At 42.1% G+C, this 18564-nt stretch overlaps 1 protein-coding gene across 2 annotated transcripts; it reads left to right on the forward strand.

Annotated features, from left to right (window-relative positions):
- Positions 1–743: 743 nt before the first annotated feature.
- LOC109880538 (sideroflexin-1-like) lies at positions 744–17525 on the forward strand. 2 transcript variants are annotated; one of them, XM_031789609.1, is made up of 11 exons: positions 744–926; positions 6027–6196; positions 7144–7314; positions 9649–9747; positions 12372–12447; positions 12833–12918; positions 13536–13663; positions 13966–14015; positions 14920–14969; positions 16727–16774; positions 16912–17525. In XM_031789609.1, the coding sequence occupies exons 1-11, from the start codon at positions 750–752 to the stop codon at positions 17006–17008; spliced, it is 1152 nt and encodes a 383-aa protein (XP_031645469.1). In that variant the 5' UTR covers positions 744–749; the 3' UTR covers positions 17009–17525. The 2 variants fall into 2 exon arrangements, with proteins under 2 accessions (XP_031645469.1, XP_031645470.1); XM_031789610.1 differs by lacking the exon at positions 744–926 and adding an exon at positions 1058–1310.
- The last annotated feature ends 1039 nt before the right edge of the window (positions 17526–18564 follow it).

The following is an 18564-nucleotide window of genomic DNA, read 5'->3' on the forward strand; positions in this document are numbered from 1 at the left end:
TGCGTTTAGACAGGCAGCCCAACTTTGATCATTTTTTTTCACTCGTTTGTATTTTGACCAATCAAGATCAGCTCTGTGAAAAGAGCTGATGTGAAATGATCTGATGTGATTGGTCAAAAGACCAATTTGTGGAACAAATATCAGAAATGGGCTACCTGTGTAAAGGCAGCCTGAGAGCTTTTTTTGTTGGCTTTGTAATGTTTCCTCTTCTACGAAGGAGCAAGCCACAGTCGTGTGTAATCAGTGCACTTTTATATGGCTTCAAATATAGGAAGGCTATTGATGATGTGTTTAACGCAGTGATTCTGCTTCTGATATTCTCTAAAGCAAGTTTATGGAGACAGGCCATAAACAATTTAAAGGGTAAAAAGGCGAATGGACTTTCAAAGTTATATTGTATTATTGTCATCAATCATACTGAACAAAAGTATAAATGCAACAATTTCAAAGATTTTGGCGAGTTACCGTTTATATAAGGAAAACAGTCAATTTAAATAAATGATTTAGGCCCTAATCTATGGATTTCACATGACTGGGTAGGGGAGTAGCAGACAGAACTCACCTAAACAATAATTTGCTAATAAAAGTCCTTGTCTGAGGAAGAAAAGTGTTAGCTGCCATTGACTTTTAATTTATGATAAACCTGGCCATGAAAATGTTTGGGGCTAGATAAAGAATATATTATATTTCTATGATTTGGACTCCCGTAAAAATCTAGATATTTATATTATTTTGGTCTGCTTATTTGCATGTATTTAATGTTGGGATTTTATTGTGAAAGGAACTCCGTGCCCGCTGCTGTGCATCTATTGGTGCTGAGTAGCGGATGCATACTTGTCAAATTAGCTTCGTTGAATGAGCTCGCTGTTCAGGGACGTCTCTGGCAGAAGACTGCTGTGATCGTGGCAGACGAGGACCGGAGCTTAGTAAGTGGCTGGATACCCTTTAAAACACGTTTCCACATGTTGGAATTTGATACTACTTATTCTGGAGTCGTGCATCTGGTTTGGATGGTTAACAGGGAACGGAGGGATAGTCCTACTGCCTGCCTGCCTAGTGGGCAACTAGATGACTGAATCTGAGGATGTGGCAGGCAGAACGCTAGGGCTGTAGTTGAAACAGGCATGCAGAGCTGGGCTGAAACATATGTTTTGAATAATAGGCTATTAGCGGAGATATTACATTTCTTTAGGCGTTTGCACGGTGTTGGACGTTGGCTTGGTATCCAGATGTAACGGTCTACATGCAGTGGTTAGCTTCGGATCAAGCTGGTCTGCTTCGGTTGATCAATTTATCCGATCCAGCCAATGGTAGGTAGTATTGTTCGCCCGGATCCATTTGCACGGTCGGTTCATCTGACAAAATGGTGAGAATTATCGTAGGCTATATTTCACTGAGCCTCTCTCAAACCAGAGCTGGCCGGTTCTTGCACAGTGTTATGCAGCTGTGTGGCTATGCTTTTGGAACAACCATTGTAGAATAAGAAAAACGTTACAATGTAGTTAATATGGGTTAACATGTAGCCATGGAGGCCAGTGATTTGGTTAAAACGTGGGCTGGAAGAGAGGTCTTTAGATCAGAAGCCACCTAACGTAGCAGGCGTTAAGAGAAACCGCCCCTTGTCAGAGTTCAGATTTTGTAGTGGCATAACAAATATGATCAAATCAACACTGCCTTTGTATTAGGCCTTCAGCCTATTGTTGCATAGGATTTGACCCACATGAAGTCTGACTGGTTGACATTTTGTCAGAGGAACTTAGATTTATAACAACTGTTGTTGTTTGTAAGTGACCGACAAGTGATATTTGCAACAGACTGATGTGTGTGTGTGTGTGTAACGGGTTACAGACAGAGACATGCGTTTCAAAATGTCCCCCGTTACACCTGCAGCAAGCTGGAACTGGATAGATACAACACCTGATACATTGTAACAACGGGTTCATAGAATCTAGTTCAGACTGGGTTACATTGTAACAATGGGTTCATAGAATCTAGTTCAGACTGGGTTACATTGTAACAATGGGTTCATAGAATCTAGTTCAGACTGGGTTACATTGTAACAATGGGTTAATATAATCTAGTTCAGACTGGGTTACATTGTAACAACGGGTTCAGACTGGGTTACATTGTAACAACGGGTTCATATAATCTAGTTCAGACTGGGTTACATTGTAACAACGGGTTCATATAATCTAGTTCAGTCTGGGTTACATTGTAACAACGGGTTCATATAATCTAGTTCAGGCTGGGTTACATTGTAACAACGGGTTAATATAATCTAGTTCAGACTGGGTTACATTGTAACAATGGGTTCAGACTGGGTTACATTGTAACAATGGGTTAATATAATCTAGTTCAGACTGGGATACATTGTAACAATGGGTTAATAGAATCTAGTTCAGACTGGGATACATTGTAACAATGGGTTAATATAATCTAGTTCAGACTGGGTTACATTGTAACAATGGGTTCATATAATCTAGTTCAGACTGGGTTACATTGTAACAACGGGTTAATATAATCTAGTTCAGACTGGGTTACATTGTAACAATGGGTTAATATAATCTAGTTCAGACTGGGTTACATTGTAACAACGGGTTCAGACTGGGTTACATTGTAACAACGGGTTAATATAATCTAGTTCAGACTGGGTTACATTGTAACAATGGGTTAATATAATCTAGTTCAGACTGGGTTACATTGTAACAACGGGTTAATAGAATCTAGTTCAGACTGGGTTACATTGTAACAACGGGTTCATATAATCTAGTTCAGACTGGGTTACATTGTAACAATGGGTTCAGACTGGGTTACATTGTAACAACGGGTTAATAGAATCTAGTTCAGACTGGGTTACATTGTAACAACGGGTTCATATAATCTAGTTCAGACTGGGTTACATTGTAACAACGGGTTCATAGAATCTAGTTCAGACTGGGTTACATTGTAACAACGGGTTCATATAATCTAGTTCAGACTGGGTTACATTGTAACAATGGGTTAATATAATCTAGTTCAGACTGGGTTACATTGTAACAATGGGTTCAGACTGGGTTACATTGTAACAACGGGTTCAGACTGGGTTACATTGTAACAATGGGTTAATAGAATCTAGTTCAGACTGGGTTACATTGTAACAACGGGTTAATAGAATCTAGTTCAGACTGGGTTACATTGTAACAATGGGTTCAGACTGGGTTACATTGTAACAACGGGTTCAGACTGGGTTACATTGTAACAATGGGTTAATAGAATCTAGTTCAGACTGGGTTACATTGTAACAACGGGTTAATAGAATCTAGTTCAGACTGGGTTACATTGTAACAATGGGTTAATATAATCTAGTTCAGACTGGGTTACATTGTAACAACGGGTTCAGACTGGGTTACATTGTAACAATGGGTTAATATAATCTAGTTCAGACTGGGTTACATTGTAACAACGGGTTCAGACTGGGTTACATTGTAACAATGGGTTAATATAATCTAGTTCAGACTGGGATACATTGTAACAATGGGTTAATATAATCTAGTTCAGACTGGGTTACATTGTAACAACGGGTTAATAGAATCTAGTTCAGACTGGGTTACATTGTAACAATGGGTTAATAGAATCTAGTTCAGACTGGGTTACATTGTAACAATGGGTTAATATAATCTAGTTCAGGCTGGGATACATTGTAACAATGGGTTAATAGAATCTAGTTCAGACTGGGTTACATTGTAACAATGGGTTAATAGAATCTAGTTCAGGCTGGGATACATTGTAACAATGGGTTAATAGAATCTAGTTCAGACTGGGTTACATTGTATCTTGGGAATGTCGTGATTATTTCACCTCTCTGTGATTTAAAAAAACAACAACATTACATCCATTTGATATGAAAGGGAAAACATGCAGTAGCATGGCAAAGTGCAGAAGTTCTGTCACACTACATGTAGCCATACTGGCTGCTAGACAAGGTGCCTTGTCTAGGTTATGAGAGATTATTTTAACACAGCATAATGTAGTTTCAATTAGACTAAACTGTTTTATTGACATGCCCATATAAATATAGCCTATGTTGATTAGGCCTAATTAAATTAGAATGAAGATGAGCGATAGCCTATCTACGTGCCCATGACTAGGCTGTTAACACACAATTCATCCATTCTTTGACCCCATAGAGAGAGGGAGAGAAAGGGGTAGGAGGGTAGGGTGGTGGGTTTGGGGCTTTTGAAGAGACGCCTCGACCCCGGTCACTGGGGGGTGTGGTGGGGGGGGGGGGTTATGAGGTTCAGTACAATTTAGCTCTTCAAAACCCGTGTCAGGTCAGCCAGGCCTGTTTCCATAGCAACATTCTACTGGATCAGTTGTCCTGTTAAATTAATCTCAAGAAGAATTTATCACAGTGTGTTCTGGGTTTTTCATTCCTCTCAAGGGACAGCAATTGTGACATGATTTTGTGGTAACATAAGAGACGTTACCTAGAAAGGAGTGATTTCTGGCTGATGTGTAAGTGATATACAGTGAGTGATTTCTGGCTGATGTGTAAGTGATATACAGTGAGTGATTTCTGGCTGATGTGTAAGTGATATACAGTGAGTGATTTCTGGCTGATGTGTAAGTGATATACAGTGAGTGATTTCTGGCTGATGTGTAAGTGATATACAGTGAGTGATTTCTGGCTGATGTGTAAGTGATCTACAGTGAGTGATTTCTGGCTGATGTGTAAGTGATCTACAGTGAGTGATTTCTGGCTGATGTGTAAGTGATATACAGTGAGTGATTTCTGGCTGATGTGTATGTGATATACAGTGAGTGATTTCTGGCTGATGTGTAAGTGATATACAGTGAGTGATTTCTGGCTGATGTGTAAGTGATATACAGTGAGTGATTTCTGGCTGATGTGTAAGTGATATAAAGTGAGTGATTTCTGGTTGATGTGTAAGTGATATACAGTGAGTGATTTCTGGCTGATGTGTAAGTGATATACAGTGAGTGATTGCTGGCTGATGTGTAAGTGATCTACAGTGAGTGATTTCTGGCTGATGTGTAAGTGATCTACAGTGAGTGATTTCTGGCTGATGTGTAAGTGATCTACAGTGAGTGATTTCTGGCTGATGTGTAAGTGATATACAGTGAGTGATTCCTGGCTGATGTGTAAGTGATATACAGTGAGTGATTTCTTGCTGATGTGTAAGTGATCTACAGTGAGTGATTTCTGGCTGATGTGTAAGTGATCTACAGTGAGTGATTTCTGGCTGATGTGTAAGTGATATACAGTGAGTGATTTCTGGCTGATGTGTAATACAGTGAGTGATTTCTGGCTGATGTGTAAGTGATATACAGTGAGTGATTTCTGGCTGATGTGTAAGTGATATACAGTGAGTGATTTCTGGCTGATGTGTAAGTGATATACAGTGAGTGATTTCTGGCTGATGTGTAAGTGATCTACAGTGAGTGATTTCTGGCTGATGTGTAAGTGATATACAGTGAGTGATTTCTGGCTGATGTGTAAGTAGTATTCAGAGCCCTTTCCCTTTTTTTTTGTTGCAAAAATGTCTAAAAACCAGTTTTTCCTCTAGTCTCAGAATGAAATAGAATAACTGGAATGCTGTTTCAGGGTTAGTTTGCTCCCAGGTAATACAATAGTCAAGCCCTTTTGTTTAGCTTTTTGTGATTTGTGTTGCATTTTTCCCCTTCTCTCTAAGTCTAGGACTGGGGACCCAGATGACATTGACTTAATGCTGTTTAGAACTGTTCCTGTGAGTGCCACACTTTGTGGGAACTAATCTTGTGGCAACTAATCTTGTGGGAAGAAACTTAACACCGGGACACCTTATTACAGTTTTTCCAAAGCTTTTATTCAGGAGGATGTTATGAATTTCACCTCCTCTGACAGTAGCTAGGCTAATTTATGAATTTTAGTCGAGCGCTGGTAGATAAATCATCTGGGACAATAAAACGTGTCTGTGTTGTGAATGTTTTACAGGATGGACAAAATAAATTATCTTTGCTATTACAATGTTGTTGTGTTCTTTCAGATAACCATGACGACAGAAATCTCCACCTCCATAAACATCAAGGAGCCTCGATGGGACCAAGGGACGTTTATGGGCCGGGCCAAACACTTCTTCACCGTTACAGACCCCCGCAACGTCCTGCTCACCAACGAACAACTAGAGAATGCACACAAAGTCATCAGTGAATACCGGTAGTGTATTCTGAGCCTGGTTCTCCTTAGTTCTTCTTGGTTCTTTTTTTTCTGATTCTCCTTCGTTCACCTTGGTTCTGGTTCCTCCTGGTTCTCCTTAGTTCTCCTTGGTTCTGGTTCTTCCTGGTTCTCCCTAGTTAACATAGGTTCTGGTTTCTCTTGGTTCTGCTTAGTTGTCATTGGTTCCGGTTCCTCCTGGTTCACCTTAGTTGTCCTTAGTTCTGGTTCCTGCTGGTTCTCCTTAGTTGTCCTTGGTTCTGGTTCTCCCTAGTTCACATTGGTTCTGGTTCTCCCTAGTTCACATTGGTTCTGGTTCTTCTTGGTTCTCCTTAGTTGTCCTTGGTCCTGGTTCCTCCTGGTTCTCCCTAGTTGTCCTTGGTTCTGGTTCCTCCTGGTTCTCCCTAGTTGTCTTTGGTTCTGGTTCTCCCTAGTTGTCCTTGGTTCTGGTTCCTCCTGGTTGTCCCTAGTTCTCGTTAGTTCTGGTTCCTCCTGGCTGTCCCTAGTTCTCGTTGGTTCTGGTTCATCCTGGTTGTGCCTAGTTCTCGTTGGTTCTGGTTCCTTTTGGTTTTCTCTAGTTCTCCTGGGATCTGGTTCCTCCTGGTTTTGCTGTTTGGAAACAACCTTTAACTGAGCTGAGAGCAACTGATAGAATTGACTTCCGGCATATTGGCATAGATCTAGGATCAGTTTACCCTTAATTAACTATTGATGAACCAGAAAGACAACACATGGTTGCATTCTATGATGCAACATTGAATACACAGAGCAATGTTGCTAGGTAAGAGATTGAAGGCTTCTACACTGTTACATTTGGGACAATGTTTATCAAATACAGGTTGTGTGCAACGAACAGGGTTTTGTTTAAACTTGTGTTGCTACTAAGTAAACAGGCTCAGCTAATCACTTGTTATTTCTCTTTGAATCCCCCCCCCCCCCTTCTCTCCCAGGCAAGGTGTGATGTCCCCCGGGCTGACAGAGGACGAGCTATGGCGAGCCAAGTATATCTTTGACTCAGCCTTCCACCCAGACACCGGAGAGAAGATGATCCTGATTGGCCGCATGTCTGCTCAGGTCCCCATGAACATGACCATCACTGGCTGTATGATGACCTTCTACAAGTGAGCAGCAGTGTCCTATTAGAATGGCAGTGTTACGCGACTGTCCTATTAGAATGGCAGTGTTACACGACTGTCCTATTAGAATGACAGTGTTATACGACTGTCCTATTAGAATGGCAGTGTTACACGACTGTCCTATTAGAATGGCAGTGTTATACGACTGCCCTATTAGAATGACAGTGTTACACGACTGTCCTATTAGAATGACAGTGTTACGCAACTGTCCTATTAGAATGGCAGTGTTACACGACTGTCCTATTAGAATGGCAGTGTTATACGACTGTCCTATTAGAATGGCAGTGTTACGTGACTGTCCTATTAGAATGGCAGTGTTACAAGACTGTCCTATTAGAATGACCGTGTTATACGACTGTCCTATTAGAATGGCAGTGTTATACGACTGTCCTATCAGAATGGCAGTGTTATGACAAGACACTTCAATTACCATATACAGTGTTGAAACAATGTGCAAATAGTTCAAGTATAAAAGGGAAAATAAATAAGCATAAATATAGGTTGTATTTACAATGGTGTTTGTTCTTCACTGGTTGCCCTTTTCTTGTGGCAACAGGTCACAAATCTTGCTACTGTGATGGCACACTGTGATTTGTCACCCAATAATATGGGAGTTTATCAAATTTGGATTTGTTTTTAAATTCTTTGTGGATCTGCGTAATCTGAGGGAAATATGTGTCTCTAATATGGTCATACATTTGGCAGGAGGTTAGGAAGTGCAGCTCAGTTTCCACCTCATTTGTGGGAAGTGTGCACATAGCCTGTCTTCTCTTGAGAGCCAGGTCTTCCTAAGGCAGTCTTTCTCAATAGCAAGGCTTGCTCACTGAGTCTGTACATAGTCTTTCCTTAATTTTTGGTCAGTCACAGTGGTCAGGTATTCTGGCACTGTGTACTCTCTGTTTAGGGACAAATAGCATTCTAGTCAAATAGCATTCTGTTTTCTTGTTAATTCTTTCCAATGTGTCAAGTAAATATAATTTAGTTTTGTCATGATTTGGTTGGGTCTAATTGTGTTCCTGTCCTGGGGTTCTGTTGGTTGTGTTTGTGAACAGAGACCCAGGACCATCTTGCTTAGGGGACTCTTCTCCAGGTTCATCAAGCACTGAGATGCAGTGCCTTTAGACCACTGCACCACTCGGGAGCCCAGTACTACTGCCAAGGGATGAGCTGTAGGTGTAGGTACCATAGGAGTGTCCTCAAAGCCTACCATTCACTATGTACAGACCCAGCGTGCGACAGGGCTGCAGGAGTGGTGACCCATTTTTGTTGGTTGTTTTGTCATAGTTGTGTCTAGGGTGGCATATTTTAAAGGAGGGAATACTGTCACCTTTACGTAGGTGTTTGTCCTCCTGTGTGCTGAAGGTGTCAGGTTATTGTCCAGTTCTGGCATGTAGGTCGCCACAGACTAGTACATGTCCCTGGGCCTGGAAATGATTGATCTCCCCCTCTAGGATGGAGAAGCTGTCTTCATTAAAGTATGGGGATTCTATTGGGGGGATATAAGTAGCACACATGAGGACATTTTTATCTGAGATCATTTCCTTATTCATTTCTAGCCAGATGTATAATGTTCTTGTTTTGACTAATATACTAGAGTGGGTTAGGTCTGCTCTATGCCAAATTAGCATACCACCTGAGTCTCTACCCTGTTTCACACCTGGTAGTTTGGTGGATGGGACTACCAGCTCTCTGTAACCTAGAGGGCAACCAGTGAGTTCATCTCCTCTACACCATGTTTCTTGTAGGATGACAATGTCTGTATTTCTAATTTCTTAGATGAAGTCTTGTTCCTGCTCTTTAGGCCAAAGGCAGATGACCTCAGACCTTGTATATTCCAGGATGAGATAGTAAAAGCTTTGTGTTCCATAGTGCCCCCCCCCCTCCCCTGAGGACAACTCCAGCTATAGTCTAATTGAAGTCTCTCTCTCTCTCCTCAGGACAACTCCAGCTATAGTCTAATTGAAGTCTCTCTCTCTCTCCTCAGGACAACTCCAGCTGTAGTCTAATTGAAGTCTCTCTCTCTCTCTCCTCAGGACAACTCCAGCTGTAGTCTAATTGAAGTCTCTCTCTCTCCTCAGGACAACTCCAGCTGTAGTCTAATTGAAGTCTCTCTCTCTCCTCAGGACAACTCCAGCTATGGTCTAGTTGAAGTCTCTCTCTCTCTCCTCAGGACAACTCCAGCTGTAGTCTAATTGAAGTCTCTCTCTCTCTCTCTCTCTCTCCTCAGGACAACTCCAGCTGTAGTCTAATTGAAGTCTCTCTATCTCCTCAGGACAACTCCAGCTATGGTCTAATTGAAGTCTCTCTCTCTCTCCTCAGGACAACTCCAGCTGTAGTCTTATGGCAGTGGATCAATCAGTCCTTCAATGCAATAGTCAACTACACCAATAGGAGTGGAGATGCTCCTCTCTCAGTCAAGTAAGTTGGTTTTATATATACTTTTATATTCTTACAGGGGCCAGATGTGTAAAAAAAAGAGTTTGATTGCAGGGGGGCCAGACATTTTTCACGTGTATATATATATATATATATATATATAAAGCCAAACACACACCAATAAATTACTTGTCTTAAAATGAAATGTTCTCAACCAGCTGGAGTCGAGGTGGCAACCAAAACATTTGATAATCATGAAAAGGAAACAACGCCCGCTCACCTTTTTTATTTATTAAATGTCTCTTAAAAGTAATTAGGTCATTTGAAAATCGTCTGAAAACTGAGCATCTCAGTAATTTAATACAACGATACACTACATGACCAAAAGTATATGGACACCTGCTCGTTGAACATTGGCATCAATATGGAGTTGCCCGCCCCCCCCAGCTCTAGCAGGGCAGGTCATTTTATGAACTGACTTATTGGAAAGTTGGCATCCTATGACAGTGCCATGTTGAAAGTCATTGAGCTCTTCATTCTACTGCCAATGTTTATCTATGGAGATTGCATGGCTGGGTACACCTGCCAGCCGACTCAACTAATTTGAAAGAGTGTCCACATACTTTTGTAGCTTAAATTGTTCAAATGATAGAGCCAAATTCATATGAAGAAAAAATCAACCTGCCACATAGGCACTAGAAACCACACTATAGACAACCACCGTAGTCATAGAAACCACACTATAGACAACCACCGTAGTCATAGAAACCACACTATAGACAACGGCCGTAGTCATAGAAACCACACTATAGACAACCACCGTAGTCATAGAAACCACACTATAGACAACCACCGTAGTGCTAGAAACCACACTATAGACAACCACCATAGTGCTAGAAACCACACTATAGACAACCACCGTAGTGATAGAAACCACCATAGTGATAGAAACCACACTATAGACAACCACCGTAGGCATAGAAACCACACTATAGACAACCACCATAGTGATAGAAACCACACTATAGACAACCACCGTAGTCATAGAAACCACACTATAGACAACCACCATAGTGATAGAAACCACACTATAGACAACCACCGTAGTCATAGAAACCACACTATAGACAACCACCGTAGTCATAGAAAACCACACTATAGACAACCACCATAGTGATAGAAACCACACTATAGACAACCACCGTAGTCATAGAAACCACACTAGACAACCACCATAGTGATAGAAACCACACTATAGACAACCACCGTAGTCATAGAAACCACACTATAGACAACCACCGTAGTCATAGAAACCACACTATAGACAACCACCGTAGTGATAGAAACCACACTATAGACAACCACCGTAGTCATAGAAACCACACTATAGACAACCACCGTAGTCATAGAAACCACACTATAGACAACCACCGTAGTCATAGAAACCACACTATAGACAACCACCGTAGGCATAGAAACCACACTATAGACAACCACCATAGTGATAGAAACCACACTATAGACAACCACCATAGTGATAGAAACCACACTATAGACAACCACCGTAGTGATAGAAACCACACTATAGACAACCACACTATAGACACCGACCATAGTGATAGAAACCACACTATAGACAACCACCGTAGTGATAGAAACCACACTATAGACAACCACCGTAGTCATAGAAACCACACTATAGACAACCACCATAGTGATAGAAACCACACTATAGACAACCACCGTAGTCATAGAAACCACACTATAGACAACCACCGTAGTCATAGACACCACACTATAGACAACCACCGTAGTCATAGAAACCACACTATAGACAACCACCGAGGTCATAGAAACCACACTATAGACAACCACCGAGGTCATAGACACCACACTATAGACAACCACCGTAGTCATAGACACCACACTATAGACAACCACCGTAGTCATAGAAACCACACTATAGACAACCACACTATAGACAACCACCATAGTGATAGAAACCACACTATAGACAACCACCATAGTCATAGACACCACACTATAGACAACCACACTATAGACAACGACCATAGTGATAGAAACCACACTATAGACAACCACCATAGTGATAGAAACCACCCTAGTCATAGAAACCACACTATAGACAACCACCATAGTGATAGAAACCACACTATAGACAACCACCATAGTCATAGAAACCACACTATAGACAACCACCATAGTGATAGAAACCACACTATAGACAACCACCATAGTGATAGAAACCACACTATAGACAACCACCATAGTGATAGAAACCACACTATAGACAACCACCGTAGTCATAGAAACCACACTATAGACAACCACCGTAGTCATAGAAACCACACTATAGACAACCACCGTAGTTCTTGTCATTTTGACCCGGAATGTCGGATTCTGACGGGGATTTATTTTCAGATCTTTTGTTCATGATCAGAATTGATCAAAGGGCCAGTCTAAATGAATAAACGGGCCGAATCTGGCCGCCAGTTGAACAGCCCTGTTCTATATACATTTTTTTAGCTGATGTTGCTCTGGTCGGTTTTTTGTCTTGTGTGTTTCTGATACCTATTAACCCTGTAATATTTTGTGGTTTGGATAATATGACTATGTGAATTTCTGAATGCGTCTCTCGTTTGCAGTCAGCTTGGCACAGCCTATGTATCTGCTACCACAGGGGCAGTAGCCACGGCTCTAGGACTAAATGCACTAACAAAGGTATTAACCCACTGAAACCCTGTTCTCATTCATTCATTTACCATCAACCACATCGCAAGGGAGTGTTATCAAACGTAGCTACTCACAAGTCATATCATGAGTAGTTATCATGTCCAAAATAGTGAATAGAAGTGACTAGTAACCACGAATAGAAGTAGTCTACATATTTTGCCTGCTGCCTGCTTTGCTGGTTTGTCAATGTGTTGAAAGAGAGAGTTAATGTTGTGTATTTCATACGGTATTCCCATTGTGGAAACAAATGTCGCTCATCATAACCATCATGACATACACAAAGAGCTTTTAAAGCTTTGGAAAAATATTAGAATGTATAGATCAATTCAACTCCTGTCTGTCTATTTAACTCCAACCTTTTGTTGTTGTCCAGCACATATCTCCCCTCGTAGGAAGGTTAGTTCCCTTCGCCGCTGTTGCTGCTGCGAACTGCATCAACATCCCTCTCATGAGGCAACGGTAAGACCAACTAGCCTGTACCACCTTCTGTTTGGAAATATGTCTTTGCAAATATGCATTCAGCATTTTAAGTGTTTTTCTTCTCAATGCTCTACTAATCTATAGTGTTAAATGTTTGAAATGTTGATTAGATTCATTCTCAATTCTCTCCTTTAAAAAAAAAAAAATTCTATAGCATATATCACTCACCGCTTATTTAAATGTTTCTTTCCACAACTTGGCAAGGTCTTTCAACAGAAAGGGTCTTTATCATCAATGCCAGGTTCTATAAGGTCTTTCAACAGAAAGGGTCTTTATCATCAATGCCAGGTTCTATAAGGTCTTTCAACAGAAAGGGTCTTTATCATCAATGCCAGGTTCTATAAGGTCTTTCAACAGAAAGGGTCTTTATCATCAATGCCAGGTTCTATAAGGTCTTTCAACAGAAAGGGTCTTTATCATCAATGCCAGGTTCTATAAGGTCTTTCAACAGAAAGGGTCTTTATCATCAATGCCAGGTTCTATAAGGTCTTTCAACAGAAAGGGTCTTTATCATCAATGCCAGGTTCTATAAGGTCTTTCAACAGAAAGATAATAGTTTAACAGATGTTTACTTTTCTTCTTCAACTTTTGTCCAGGGAACTGAAACACGGCATTCCGATAACCGACGAGAACGATAACCGGTTAGGAGAGTCAACCACCGCCGCTAAGCAGGCTATCTCTCAGGTGGTGGTGTCTAGAATCCTCATGGCCTCTCCTGGAATGGGTACGTATTACACAATAGGCTTTAGAACCAATCTCGCAACCCATGCAATCTGTGACTCCAACCTGGCAACCCATGCAATCTGTGACCCCAACCTGGCAACCCATGCAATCTGTGACTCCAACCTGGCAACCCATGCAATCTGTGACTCCAACCTGGCAACTCCACATGATACACTGGAAATGATAAAAGCTTGAAATCCACCATGTTGTCAGGTGAAAGATCACGTTTGTATAGGTTGATTATGATGTATGAATAAACACTTATAAAGGATTAACATTTTATTTTACTATTTTGTTTTTCAGCTATCCCTCCATTTTTAATGAACACCTTGGAAAAGAAAGCCTTCCTGAAGGTATTATTCATATCATTTAGCATTTTGTTTGTTCATGTATGATCACATATTTACCTACTTTCTCGTACCTGTGACGGCAGTCAGCCTTACTTTCTCGTATCTGTGACGGCAGTCAGCCTTACTTTCTCGTATCTGTGACGGCAGTCAGCCTTACTTTCTCGTATCTGTGACGGCAGTCAGCCTTACTTTCTCGTATCTGTGACGGCAGTCAGCCTTACTTTCTCGTATCTGTGACGGCAGTCAGCCTTACTTTCTCGTATCTGTGACGGCAGTCAGCCTTACTTTCTCGTATCTATGACGGCAGTCAGCCTTACTTTCTCATATCTGTGACGGCAGTCAGCCTTACTTTCTCGTATCTGTGATGGCAGTCAGCCTTACTTTGTCGTATCTGTGATGGCAGTCAGCCTTTTGATAAGTGGCTATACTAGAGACAGTGTATATATAATGGCCTGTCGCTGTGTTGTGTGAGCCTAACCCTAACCCTAACCCTAGCCCAAACCCTAACCCTAGCCCTAACCCTAACCCTAACCCTAACCCTAACCCAAACCCTAACCCTAGCCCTAACCCTAGCCCTAACCCTATCCCTAACCCTAGCCCAAACCCTAACCCTAACCCTAGCCCAAACCCTAGCCCTAACCCTAGCCCTAACCCTCCATTGCAGTCTTCTAGACACGGTCAGCAGGCTAAGTCCAAATGCTCTATTTCCTCATCCTGATTCAAACTAACTGGATGGGTAGAAACAAAATGGTGCCTACTAAACTATAGCCCTTAGGCATATTGCCTATTGCACTCCAGCCCTTTCAGTGATCAGTCAGTGTGAGGAAATAGGACAGAGCAGAGGAAGCCATTTCAGAGGAGTGGAATGTATCCCTTTGTTTGTCTCATTGTTTTCTGGTCTTTTCAGAAGTTCCCGTGGATGAGTGCACCTATTCAAGTGGTCTTGGTGGGATTCTGGTAAGTGGCCAGCAATGGACTGCTGATAAACCACCATTTGGACTGCTGATAAACCACCATTTGGACTGCTGATAAACCACCATTTGGACTGCTGATAAACCACCATTTGGACTGCTGATAAACCACCATTTGGACTGTTGATAAACCGCAATTTGGACTGTTGATAAACCACCATTTGGACTGCTGATAAACCACCATTTGGACTGCTGATAAACCACCATTTGGACTGCTGATAAACCACCATTTGGACTGCTGATAAACCACCATTTGGACTGCTGATAAACCACCATTTGGACTGTTGATAAACCACCATTTGGACTGCTGATAAACCACAATTTGGACTGTTGATAAACCACCATTTGGACTGTTGATAAACCACCATTTGGACTGCTGATAAACCACCATTTGGACTGCTGATAAACCACCATTTGGACTGTTGATAAACCACCATTTGGACTGTTGATAAACCACCATTTGGACTGTTGATAAACCACCATTTGGACTGTTGATAAACCACCATTTGGACTGCTGATAAACCACCATTTGGACTGTTGATAAACCACCATTTGGACTGCTGATAAACCACCATTTTGACTTGATGATAAACTGCAATTTGGACTGTTGATAAACCGCTTTTGGACTGTTGATAAACCGCAATTTGGACTGTTGATAAACAAACACTGTGAAGGACCCGTAACATATACTGTAAACACTGAAGGACCCGTAACATATACTGTAAACACTGTGAAGGACCCGTAACATATACTGTAAACGCTGTGAAGGACCCGTAACATATACTGTAAACACTGAAGGACCCGTAACATATACTGTAAACGCTGTGAAGGACCCGTAACATATACTGTAAACACTGTGAAGGACCCGTAACATATACTGTAAACGCTGTGAAGGACCCGTAACATATACTGTAAACACTGAAGGACCCGTAACATATACTGTAAACGCTGTGAAGGACCCATGACATATACTGTAAACACTGAAGGACCCGTAACATATACTGTAAACACTGTGAAGGACCCGTAACATATACTGTAAACACTGTGAAGGACCCGTAACATATACTGTAAACACTGTGAAGGACCCGTAACATATACTGTAAACGCTGTGAAGGACCCGTAACATATACTGTAAACGCTGTGACGCACCCCTGATATAACTATCACGTAAACATAAGTACAGTGTCATTTAGATATCACAACAGCTGTTTTGAAGCAACATTGTGTCTTGGGAAAGGGCCAGGAATTGTGGTATCTAATCTACTGTCTAGCTCTATATAGTAGATGTGTTGCTGACCCTTATGTGTTGCTGACCCTTGTGTTGCTGACTCTTATGTGTTGCTGACCCTTGTGTTGCTGACCCTTGTGTTGCTGACCCTTGTGTTGCTAACCCTTATGTGTTGCTAACCCTTATGTGTTGCTGACCTTGTGTTGCTGACCCTTACGTGTTGCTGACCCTTGTGTTGCTGACCCTTGTGTTGCTAACCCTTTATTCGTTGCTGACCCTTATGTGTTGCTAACCCTTATGCGTTGCTGACCCTTATGCGTTGCTGACCCTTATGCGTTGCTGACCCTTATGCGTTGCTGACCCTTATGCGTTGCTGACCCTTGTGCGTTGCTGACCCTTGTGTTGCTGACCCTTGTGTTGCTGACCCTTGTGTTGCTGACCCTTATGCGTTGCTAACCCTTATGTGTTGCTGACCCTTATGTGTTACTGACCCTTATGTGTTGCTTGTCTTTCAGCCTGGTGTTTGCCACTCCGCTGTGCTGTGCACTGTTCCCCCAGAAGAGGTGAGTGAATTATCATTGCTAGCTGTGTTGATCAGATGTGTTGATCAGGAATGGTATTGTATTGTCTCCCCATCTCTCTTTTTCTTTCTGGCCATCGCTCGCTCTCGCATCTCTCTTGTCCCTCTCTCTCTCTCCAGCTCTATGTCAGTAAGCCGATTGGAGCCAGAGCTTCAGGAGAAGATCCGTGTGAGCCACCCCGGTGTGGAGAGGGTCTACTTCAATAAAGGACTATGAGTGTCCAGCCCAACAGTAGCGTTCCTCAGAGCAGCTCTACTGGCAGACACCACAACCCTCCTCATTCTGTGTGCCAAAGTTCACTTCTGCTTCTCATCCTCTCCTCTTTTCTGTCCTCTGCTCCTCCTCCCCTCTGTCTCCCTCTCTCCATCTTCTCTCTCCCTCCTCCCCTCTGTCTCCCTCTCTACCTCTTCTCTCTCCCTCCTCCCCTCTGTCTCCCTCTCTCCATCTTCTCTCTCCCTCCTCCCCTCTGTCTCCCTCTCTCCATCTTCTCTCTCCATCCTCCCCTGTCTCCATCTCTCCATCTTCTCTCTCCCTCCTCCCCTCTGTCTCCCTCTCTCCATCTTCTCTCTCCCTCCTCCCCTCTGTCTCCCTCTCTACCTCTTCTCTCTCCCTCTTCTCTCTCCCTCCTCCCCTCTGTCTCCCTCTCTACCTCTTCTCTCTCCCTCCTCCCCTCTGTCTCCTTCAGTCTTTTTGAGATGTTTGCCTTGTTGCTGTTATGTTGTGAAAGATATTGTCTCTCATTGTGGAGCTGTGATGATGGTGGTTTATAGTGGGTCTGTGTACAGTAAGAGGAGAGGCTTCTAAGATAGACATTTGTTTGTTTCTATTCCCACACAGTTTTTCAGTCAGATAAAAAAAAATTGTGGGGGGGGGGTGTCAATTGTATTTAGCTGCCAAAACAGGAAAAATAACAAGGTCTGTATTCCTGTATTAGTAACATTAGCAGTAATCAGTATTAGTCAGTCTTAATCTAACTATGATGCCTACTCCAAAATTCAGTTCAAGTATTTGCCAAATCTCAACAATGTTTTGTGAGACCTCTCAACAATACACAACCTCTAGTAATATATTAGTGTCATTTCAGAGGATAACAATATGACGTACAGTTCATTTGAATGAATTCATATTTGCCAAATGAGTGAACTTCGCCAGGTGTGCATCCCAAATGGCATCCGATTCCTATAAATGCTCTGGCCAAAAGTAGTGCACTACGTAGGGAATAATAGGGTGCCAAAAGTAGTGCACTACGTAGGGAATAATAGGGTGCCAAAAGTAGTGCACTACGTAGGGAATTATAGTGTGCCAAAAGTAGTGCTCTACGTAGGGAATTATAGGGTGCCAAAAGTAGTGCACTACGTAGGGAATTATAGGGTGCCAAAAGTAGTGCACTACGTAGGGAATTATAGTGTGCCAAAAGTAGTGCTCTACGTAGGGAATTATAGGGTGCCAAAAGTAGTGCACTACGTAGGGAATTATAGGGTGCCAAAAGTAGTGCACTACGTAGGGAATAATAGGGTGCCAAAAGTAGTGCACTACGTAGGGAATAATAGGGTGCCAAAAGTAGTGCACTACGTAGGGAATAATAGGGTGCCAAAAGTAGTGCACTACGTAGGGAATAATATTGTGCCAAAAGTAGTGCACTACGTAGGGAATTATAGTGTGCCAAAAGTAGTGCTCTACGTAGGGAATTATAGGGTGCCAAAAGTAGTGCACTACGTAGGGAATTATAGGGTGCCAAAAGTAGTGCACTACGTAGGGAATAATAGGGTGCC

This window comes from Oncorhynchus kisutch, linkage group LG15 (assembly GCF_002021735.2).
Source record: "Oncorhynchus kisutch isolate 150728-3 linkage group LG15, Okis_V2, whole genome shotgun sequence".
Taxonomy (NCBI): domain Eukaryota; kingdom Metazoa; phylum Chordata; class Actinopteri; order Salmoniformes; family Salmonidae; genus Oncorhynchus; species Oncorhynchus kisutch.